The 11,245-nt window shown below is 27.1% G+C and overlaps 1 protein-coding gene across 1 annotated transcript; it reads left to right on the top strand.

The window, feature by feature from the left end:
- The first annotated feature begins 577 nt into the window (after positions 1-577).
- Positions 578-9,182, top strand: LOC108484932 (beta-galactosidase 16-like). The gene is made up of 18 exons (XM_017788812.2): positions 578-760; positions 2,416-2,511; positions 3,308-3,420; positions 3,501-3,567; positions 3,656-3,748; positions 3,836-3,979; positions 4,172-4,266; positions 6,106-6,211; positions 6,389-6,473; positions 6,890-7,008; positions 7,107-7,271; positions 7,360-7,541; positions 7,600-7,688; positions 7,786-7,889; positions 7,978-8,070; positions 8,152-8,256; positions 8,700-8,845; positions 8,938-9,182. The coding sequence occupies exons 1-18, from the start codon at positions 599-601 to the stop codon at positions 9,062-9,064; spliced, it is 2,091 nt and encodes a 696-aa protein (XP_017644301.2). The 5' UTR covers positions 578-598; the 3' UTR covers positions 9,065-9,182.
- Positions 9,183-11,245: the final 2,063 nt, after the last annotated feature.

The raw sequence follows: 11,245 nt of genomic DNA, 5'->3' as shown, positions 1-11,245 counted from the left end.
ATATAATTAAATATTGTCAAATTTCTTTCTCCATAAAATCCTCCAAATGTCTATATATTTATATATAACCATAATAATTTATTTAATCTTTTAACTTTATAAAAAATTATTATTTTAATCTTTTATTTAATTTTTGTTTTTTAATTTTTAAATTTGTATTTTTTGTCAAATCATTCATAATAGATGGAAAAATTAACGTTTTTTAACTTTTCAAATATGACATACACATAAATGTTCATGTAGATGACACTTAATCATTTAACTAATTTTTAAATTTTTTAAAATTCAAAAAAAATTAAGATTATTAAAAGAAGTATAAAAAAAAATATTCTTTAATATTTTTAAATTTTAAAAATTAATTAAATGAGGAATTGACGATCCACGTACATGCCACATCAGCAACTTTAGAAAATAAATAATTTTTTTTAAATTTTGGAGTGATATGACAAAAACACAAGTTTAAAAGTTAAAAAAGACGAAAAATTAAATAAATACTAAAATAATATTTTTATAAAGTTGAAAGGCAAAAAAAAGATATTATGCCTTATATATACAAGTTAAGATAGAAAGCAAAAGAAGCGCAAAAAATTTAGAAGAGATGTTAGGGTTCATTACTTTTATTGTTTTAGCTACTGCTGGTTTTGGCAACAGTTATGGTTATAGCAAACCTATAACATTCGATGGAAGATCATTGATGATCGATGGCCAACATTTGCTTCTTTTCTCTGGTTCTATTCACTATCCTCGTAGCACTCCTCAGGTATATACATATATAAACTTCATCTAAATTTATTAAAATTCAATTTTTTTTTATGTTTGAAATTTAAAACAATTTAAAATCGAATCGTAACAATAACGAATATTATTAGTATGGTTTCTATCATGCTTCACACTCGTTAATTATTTTTGGAGCTATATTATAGAGTGAATATTTGAATATTAAAATATTTACTTTTTATACTTTTATTTTTAGGAATTTGTTCTCTCTATTTTTAAATTTAAAAATCCCGACCCAATTGTTAATACCGTTAAATTCTTTTATATTTAAATTTAACAAAGAATTTTAACCGTGTTTACAACTCTTAAAAGTTACATATGCATTTTAATCAAAATAAAGTGTTTTGACTAATCAATGATATTGTAAAAGTTAAGGTACCAAATGTTTTCAAAAAAATTCAAGTATAAAGACTAAATCTTAAATTTGGGTGTAGCACAGAGATCAAAATTGAAATTTAACCATTGTTATATAATTTTAAATTTGAGTATAGCATAAGGACCAAACTTAACATTTTACCATTTTAACGTGAAAAAAGGGGGACCAAAATTGAAACATTGCCATTTTGCTTTTTTTATATAAGTATATAGATTTTTTGGGGGGTATATAAGACAAATTCTACAAACAAACCTCATTCAAATTGAGGCACACATGTACTTTATTTTCTGTCCGAGTTTTGGGTTGTAATAAGAATATTCCAATTATCAATAATAAAATTTTATAATAAATAATAATATTCCAAACCTAAAACTGAAAGATAAACGTTTGCTTTTAGGAAAAGATAACGTTTTAATTTGGAAAGAGAATATATATATTATTATTGATATAGATGGTGTATTAAATTTGACGTAAAACGATAGAAAAAATAACCTGATCTGGGGTTCAACCCACAATCCGACCCGGAAAACCCTCCTAAAAATTTAATTTTAAATACCCTTAAGGGAAGGGAAAAACCTCTATTTTTAGGGGATCTTCTTCTTTTCTATTTCTGGACCAGAATGATCACCCTTAAACCTTTACACCCATTGGTCTAATATATTAATAAATTCTATATTATGTTTTTTTTTGTAATTTTGTTTTATTGTACAAAAACCTTGCTAATTGCTTTCAATATTTGGAATTTTATATTTTAATAAACTATAGACATTAAAAAAAAATTTCTTTTAAGGTTGAGGCACGATTAGTTTGGATCAAAAACAATTCAATTGGATTATCATTAATAGACATAGGCGATTCTAGAGGGTTGGTATGGGCACTGGCCCCCTGAAATGAAAAATTATCATTTAGGTTTTTAATTTTTTTATATTTTAAATTAATAAAGGTAAAATTCACTTTGGCCCTTCCTAAAATTATAAAAATTCAATTTAATACTTTAAAAGTTATAAAGATATAGACTATAAAAAATTAAAATTTTATTCGCCCCTGTTAATAGATAAAGAAAAATTATTCTTCAATAAAAGTGTAAGAACTTATTTGGTGCCAAATAAAGTTTAAGGGCTTATTTTGAGTGTAATTAAAATATAAGACTTTATCTAAATAAGGTGGTAAAGTTTAAGGGCTTGTTTAGAATATTAACCAATGGGGATTATTCCAAAATAAATTTTGTAATTTGATAATAGAAAAATAACCATTAATTACAGATGTGGCCATCACTTATATCCAAAGCAAAACAAGGAGGGATAGATGTGATTCAAACTTATGTCTTTTGGAACCTCCATGAACCCCAACAAGGACAGGTGAGGCTAATTTTGCTTTATACGTATTGATGGGTTGAGTTAGATTTAAGTATAATCTTAATACATTTTATGTTTGTTTATATTTGATTTGATCCGAAATATAAGTTTACAATTTTATTCAAATCCACTCATTTTTGTAAAGTTCTAATTCAAGCATATTTTAGACTCATCCATGTTATTTTTTATTTTTTAAAAATATTTATATATAATTTTAATTCAATACTTAAAAATTTTATATATAATAACTAGCTTAACATTTTTAATATTTTTACATTATAGTATTATATATTACTATAAATTTATTGTTTATGTGTTAAAATTATATAGTATATGAAAATAATATAATATAATAAAATAGATTACAAATCTAGAAAATGGGTCGAGTTCAATTTTTGAATGATTGAGGTCGAATCTAAACCATATTTTAAATAGATTTATCTTTTTACTCAAGTCCATTCTAATATTTTCAGGTATGTTCTTGACATTTTTCAGTTCTAGGCAAAATAATAAATTGGGGCCCTTTTAAAAAAATTATAAAATGCAATACAATAAAATAAAAACATATGCTAGTAATAAAATAAAAAATTTGAGCCCCCTTTTATTTTATTTTTTTCCTACTTGCCCCTTACAATTCTGGGCTTTAGGCGGCTGTACTTCTAAATTACTCAGGGCTGAGTTTAAATATTTTTGTCCAATTTTTCAAATTTTGGGCGAGCCTAAGGGATTGAGCGAGATTCTCACCCTAGAAAAGTTAATTTTGATTCATGTCAAGCTTTGAAATTCAACAACTTTGCAGTACGATTTTAGTGGAAGGCATGATATAGTAAGGTTCATAAGAGAAGTTCAAGCTCATGGCTTATATGTTTGCCTTAGAATTGGACCTTTCATTGAAAGTGAATGGACTTACGGGTAATAACCATTGCCATTGCTATTCATTCATTTCTTCTTCATCGGCATTTTATGCTAAAACTGATTGTTGATGGGTGCAGGGGACTGCCATTTTGGTTGCACGATGTCCCTGGGATTGTTTTTCGATCCGATAATGGACCATTCAAGGTAAAAGTGCAAACCAAACTTGAGATACAAATAATTTAGAAGATTAAAGCAACCTAACAAAAATGACAAATTGTCTCTTTAATAACAGTTTCATATGCAAAAATGGGTGAGAAAAGTGGTAAACATGATGAAATCAGAGAAACTATATGCTTCACAAGGAGGGCCAATCATATTATCACAGGTTTGATTTTTTGGGATTGAGAAAGAAAACCCAAAGTTTAGTTTTCGAATTTTGGTTGATCTGAGAAGTTTTATGCACAAATTTCAGATAGAGAATGAGTATCAAAGGATAGAATCAGCTTTCAATGGGAAAGGATCACGTTATGTTCAGTGGGCTGCAGGCTTGGCTTTGGGACTTCAAACAGGGGTGCCCTTGATAATGTGCAGCCAGCAAGACGCCCCTGACCCTGTGGTATTTGCTTCTTCCTTTTCTTTTTCCTAATGTTTTCATTGATTGTAATTACTACAAACACTTGGTGGGAAAGAAAAAGCAACAGAGAAGGATTAGCCAATATGCAATTATTACTTGCCCATCAATCAAAAAGAGAAATGAGAATATGGTTTCATCTGTTTTCAATTTGACACTAATATTTGGGATTTGCAGATAAACACATGCAATGGCTTTGAGTGTGGAGTAAAATTCGAAGGTCCCAACTCTCCCAATAAGCCATCCTTGTGGACTGAAAACTGGACAAGTTTGTACGTTTTTTTCTTTTTTCAGAATTTTAAGGATTTTTTTTTGATTTTAAGAATCTACTAATATGATTTATATAATATATATATAAAATTAGATATATTAATATTTTTATCAAACTGTATGCAAATCATGTAAATAAATTAGTTTAAATCGTGAGTAAAAAATATTTAAATAATTAAATACATGTGATTAAGAATATTAAATGAATTCCAGTTATTTTTAAACTTGTATTACTATTTTCTATAGAGCATTAAAATATCATCATGTTGGTGAAAGAAAAATTCAATATTAATGTATTTATAAAATTATTTATTTAACAGTTGAATCATAGGTAGAGTGTTAACTTATTTAAAAGAAAAAAAAACTTATCTTATCAATCTTAAGTTGGTCTCGAGTTGATATGTAACAGAACTCGATCAACAATATTATCAATATAAATAAACAATATGGATGGAAAATGTTTGTATGATAATATTAAAATGTATAAAATATATTAAAATAAAGTTTTAGTTGAAATAGTAAAAGGCAATATTTTGTAAATATTGGTGGTGGCATGAGTTCAAATTTCACAACATGTAAGATGTTTATTAAAAATAAAAGAAAAAGTATTATTGTAACAATATAACTTATTTTAAATAATAAACTAAATTATTACTCACCCAATTATGAAATATTATAAAATGGCACTCAACTATTTAATTTTGTCGCTGGTGTTCAAAAAAGACAAAGTTGAATGGTTGGATGACTATTTTCTAACTTTTCATAGTTGAGAACAAATATATATATATATATATATATATAGTTCGGTGACCTCTATTGTAGTTTACCCTATTTTAAATATGAAAAGACACTTTAATAATTTTTCGAATTGAATTGATGTTTGATTGACTGTGAGAGTAACTCAATCAGAAATTTAAATTGTACATATAATAGTATTTGAACTTTTCTTTTGCAATTGAAATTTTTAAGTAGACCGTTTTCTAAATTAAGAGTGGATAATTATTTTATAGGTAAATTACATGGTTCGTCATCCAATTTTTATAAGTTTTCATTTTGGGTATTAAAAAAGTAATTATTTTTATTTTAGTCACCTAACTTTAATAAGTTTTCATTTTGGTCACTTCGTTAATTTAATGTTATTGTACACTCATTTTAATTATCCAACTGTAATAAATTTTCATTTTCACCACTCACTTACTTTTTAAAAATTAATTTTATTTTTTCAAAAAGCTTGAGTTTTAAAAAAAATCGAGTTATTTAGTTGCATTGATGAAACTTAAAATTTTCTTTATAACTCAATTCTTGACAAAACCCACTTTTATAGGAAAATAAAAAATTAATTCTAAAAAATTAAAAGGAAAATGATTTTTCTATAAAACTCAAGCAATTTTCTATAAAACCTTATTTTTCCCTTTTATTAGGAAAAGAATTAATTTAAAAAAAGTTTGCACTTTCAAGTTTTAAAAATAAATAAAACAATTCATAAGTTAAAGAAGATTGAGATCTGAATAAATTGGGTAAAAATAATTTAACTTAAATTATGATTAATATATAAAAGATATGCTCGAATAAAAGTTTAGAAGGTTTATTTAATATATTAGCTAGGAAGAAATATCAACTAACTTTTTGTTTTGTTAAATACTAATACGTTCTTATCATATATTTTTTTTTATACAATACTTAGAAATAATTATAGTCTCTCTCTAACCTTTAAATAATAGGATAATATATTTCAGCACACTCGAACCCATGTCTTCTTATACTAATAACCATATTGATATCAATCTAGTTACGAGTCAATCATTATCAAGTAATTGTTTTTTTTAATTTTTCGGTTTCAGCGTGCAAAGGTATGGTGAGGAGCCGTTCATAAGGTCTGCCGCAGAAATTGCGTTCCATGTTGCATTATTCATTGCCAAAAATGGAACTTATGTAAATTACTATATGGTAACCACATTTCTTAATCTTTTTTAAATTGACTTTTACATTTTATAATTAATTTTTTTAAATTTTTTCATAAGATTTTTACATATCTCAAGTCTTCTGTTGATAGCTGTCCGAATAATATATGTTTAATGCCAAATGTCAGAATCTTTCCAGTAATATTTGTTACTGTTTTAACAGTATCATGGAGGAACCAATTTTGGAAGAACAGCTGCTGCAAATGTAATTACAAGTTACTACGATCAAGCCCCTCTTGATGAATATGGTATGCTTCCAATTTAAATTTTCATTTAAGTTAAAATTTACTTTGAAGTTTCTATATTTTGTAATTTATAATTTAATTTCTTTATTTTTAATTTTAAGAATTTAGTCACTATATTTTTAGATTAAAAATTTAGGTCCAAGTGTTAGTGTCACTTTAAAATCTTAGTTTGAAATTTATTCGAGTGACATTTTGAAATTAAAAAAAAAATTACTTTGTAGTCATATAACAAAAATAATGTAGTAATGAACCTGAATTTGACAGAAAAAACGGTGCATATAATTATACTTGCATTTTTAAATTTGAACAATAGAGAGACTAAATTTTAAATGTATAAAGAGTATAGGGACTTACAGCATAATTTAACCTCTATTTATTTAACCCATAATTTTCAACTTCAAACTAAATTAGTATTTCAGGTTTAATTAGGCAACCTTTATGGGGTCACCTTAAGGAATTGCATGCTGCAATAAAATTATGCAAAGTTCCTCTCCTTGCTGGATCTTATGAAACTTCCTCTTTGGGTCATCTTCAAACTGTAAGTACATTTCATAGTGTATTACATATATATATACATACATATGTATGTATGTATATGCATTGAATTGAAACATTGTTTCATCTGTTATGTTAAAGGCTTATGTATTCAAAGGAAAATCAGGGAAATGTGCTGCATTTCTGGTGAACAATGACAATACCTCAAATGCTAGAGTTCGTTTCCAGAATATTTCATTCGAGTTGCCTTCAATGTCCATAAGCATCCTTCCCGACTGCAAGAACGTAGCCTTTAATACTGCGAAAGTAAGACTCGAGATTCACGGTCTTCGGTTTCTTTCATTACAAGAAACAAATCATACTATCATAGTTCAAGCTTTGCTTATATTAACAGGTAAGCACACAGTACAATACAAGATCAAGGACAGTGAAATACAAGTTTGATTCAATGGAGAGATGGGAAGAGTTCAATGAGCCTATCCCGATTTTTTCGAATACTTTGTTGAAAGCTAATGCTTTGTTAGATCATATGAGTACCACGAGAGATACATCGGATTACCTTTGGTACACTGTCAGGTAAGCTTCGATCACAAACTGTTTGTTTTGAACCGCAATTGATCCCCGAAAAATGCAGCTTTCAACATGAATCCGATGCTGAAGCCGAACTTTCTGTAGTATCCAACGCTCATGTTGTACATGCATTCGTCAACGGAGCATACAAAGGTGAACCATATCCATCTTTTTAACCTCCTTTTTCACGGTTTTAGCTGAAGATTTGAACATTTAAACCCGAAAACCATTCATATTATTCGGTGTCTAGGATACGCACACGGCGGGAAACACAACTTTGCATTGGAGAATCCAATTGAGTTGAAAAATGGAACAAATCGCATCGCCTTACTTAGTGTAATGGTCGGATTTCCGGTACTTCAAATCCCAAATCTCTCTAAAAACTCAAAGTTTCGGTTAAGTTTGATGATCAATAATCACCTAAATGGATCGTGGTGTATAGGATTCGGGAGCATATCTTGAACGTAAAACTGCAGGCATACGAAGTGTAAGGATTCAAAACAGATACCTCAATAACTATCAATGGGGATATCAGGTAATCTAATTACATTTTTCTCCATGATGTTACCTGTTTGTCACTACATAAGTTTTGATGAAAGTTTTTTTGTTGAAGAAGATTGGGTTATTAGGAGAAAATTTAAGCATATTTACTGATAAAGGAAGGAATAAAGTTGAATGGAGCAGGTTCCAAGGCAGACATAATCGGCTAACTTGGTATAAGGTAATTAACTAATGAAGTTATTCAAATGGGGTTTAACCATATTTATGATGTGATCAATTTCCATGTTATTTGTTTGGTAAAAATATTATGGATGTCTCTATACAAGAAGTTAGATTACATTTTGGCTCTTATATTCAAAAAGTTAGACAAATTAATCCCTATACATTAGAGTAAAAAGTAAATTAATCATTTTATTAAAAATTTTATTTATTTTTACTGTTAAAAACTGGTCCCTATACGTCAATACGAGGTACACGTGGCATGTCACTATTTGATTGTTCTGTCAGTCACGTCAGTTTTTAACAGTATAAAGGAATGAAATTTAAAAAAAAAATGACTAATTTACTCTTTAATTTAACTTTAGAAAGACAATATATAATTTAACTCTTAATGCAAAAACTTTCATGATACTTTCAATTTTTTTTTTTTTTTTTTGTTTGCAGACTGTGTTTGATGCACCTGGTGGAAATGATCCACTAGCATTGAACCTTGGCTCAATGGGAAAGGGTGAAGTGTGGGTGAATGGCCAAAGCATTGGACGATATTGGGTCTCAATTCATACACCACAACAAAGACCTTCACAAACATGGTACTAAAAGTTTCTGTCTTAATAGAAACATGAACCGATTGAGTTAAACTGGAGATTTGAATTAGGTTTTTTTTTCTTTTTTCTTTTTTCAGGTACAATATACCTCGATCTTTCTTGAAACCTGAAGGAAACCAGTTAGTTTTAGTGGAAGAAGAATATGGGGATCCTCTGGGGATCAAATTGGACAGTGTTTCAATTACAAAAGATGCTAAATATTAGTAGAGCTTTTTTTTTATGTATTCATATGTATGTTGAGACTACAAGCGTATGTATGTGAAAGGGGAAAAAAGTTGATGAGTGTAATACTTAATTTCTTAAATAAATTCTTAAATAAAAATCTCTATGGGCTTGTTTCTCTCTAGCTTTCGCCTTTTCTACTATGGCTGATGGATTTTGAGCTTTGTTTGAAGAGGTTTTGGATGGTATTTCTCTGGTTTCTATAGTTGTTTGGGTAAGACTTTATTTTGTTTCGCTTCTGGTTTCCTCTTAGTTTGGGTTTTGTTTTAGGTGTTCTAATTTTTTATTGTTTTTCAGTTGTGTGTGGCTGTTTGACTTTTCAGCTTTGCTTTTGTGTGGTATTTGATTTGTTTGATATGTCTTTTCATCTGTTTGTAATGTCTTTATTAAGCCCCTACAACATTTAATGAATATCAGCTTTACATTAAAAAATATTAATATATTAAACATCAATTAATTACAATTATATTATGATTGATTAATGTTTCTTATTATATAATACCAAATCTAATTCAAACAACCAAAATCATAATTTTTTTTGAATTTACCTGTTTGTAATTGAAATAACAATCGAAAGAGTAAAAAAGGTTAAACACATCAATTCGTTACACATTTTAGAAGACTTTCATATGTACATGAGATATGTACTAGCGAGTAATCTATTGTCAATTTATAATATAATTTGTGACTTAAATTTAATTCATCAAATTTCAAGAATAATTTATTTACAAAGTAATTGCACTAAAAATAGCCTCTTTAAGAAAAAGTGTAGTATGTATTTCAATGTGGATTATCCCCTGGAAATTCATAATTTTATCATTAATAATGCTATAAAATGAGGTTGGCCTTTGAGTCTTTTTTTTCAAAAAAAAAAAAAGTTCTTTGAGAATAATTGATTTATATTGAGACCATAGGTAAAAATAATATTGCCATAAATCGACAAAGTAATATTTTCACTTATTGATATGAAGAGTCGTATTCTTTGACTTTTCTTGATACCTAATAAAATGTATGAAAAGAGTCTTTGAACAACTATAGGTTGTTCTGAAAATCATTATAAAAGATTTCGACAAGATAATTTATTTTTTTATAAAAAAAATTTGGTCAAGAAAGACTCCAGAAGATGTTGATCATAAATGAGAAGATTGGTTACAGAGAAAAAGGAAGATGAATCCGTATTCACATGCATAAGAATTATATAGAAACAAGAATAATCTTGAATTAAAAACCGAAATAGATTTCTTTAAAGTAATAAAACTCTTCAAATTACAGTACTAGTAGAGAGAGAACAGTAATAAATGCAAAGAAGAAGCATCTTTTACCCAATAGCGAAGAGCTTGAACTAAGATTTCTAAATGAATGGGATGAGGTTTTAGTGCTTCTAACACATAATTTAAATGTGAAAATTTGTCCTTCAAAAAAATTTGAATGAATTCATTATAAATTATGAGATTGTACTGTCTTCTTAAGAAACTGTATTTCTTTTTTTTAATGTTATTTTATGTAAATATTTTCTTTTTGATATTATACATGTCCATTTTATTGTCTATGTTCAGGGTTCAGGGTTGCCCGTTTTAACTATGTTGTCTCCAATGTTTGAACCTACATTCTTTCTTTAAAAGTACAATGTGTCTTATCATTGCACTCGATCACTTGTTTTATCAACTTATATTTTCAATTATTTATACTTTATTTCTTTGCTTTTTATTTTAATTGATTTATTTTCTATTAAAACTTTTAAATAAAAGCAACTAATTAAATTTTAAATAAAAGTAATTTAGTTAGTTCTATATAATTGAATTATAAGTTCAAAATGTTTACTTTTATTTGAATAAATAATAGCAATAGTATAATGTTCTTCTCTCAAAGGGTTTATCTAATATTCTTCAAAATTCACCAAGTAAATATTTTTACACTAAATAATTGTATTTTCACTAAACCTAAGTAACGAAGAGTATTTGATTCTTTCGATTGGTTGAATTGATTTTTTTACTAAACTAATTTAATTCATCATAATCTAATAAAATCGGTTCGATTGAATTGAATTTCAAGAATTAATATAATTGAACCGATTTTAATTTAATCAATTTAATTATTGTGTTTATATAATATATATTTATTTTAAATATTATAAATTATAAATATATTATGAATAATTAAAAA

Source organism: Gossypium arboreum, chromosome 6 (assembly GCF_025698485.1).
Source record: "Gossypium arboreum isolate Shixiya-1 chromosome 6, ASM2569848v2, whole genome shotgun sequence".
In the NCBI taxonomy this organism is placed as follows: domain Eukaryota; kingdom Viridiplantae; phylum Streptophyta; class Magnoliopsida; order Malvales; family Malvaceae; genus Gossypium; species Gossypium arboreum.
Note: the sequence above shows the minus strand (reverse complement) of the source record. Positions and strands in the feature narration are given on the sequence as shown.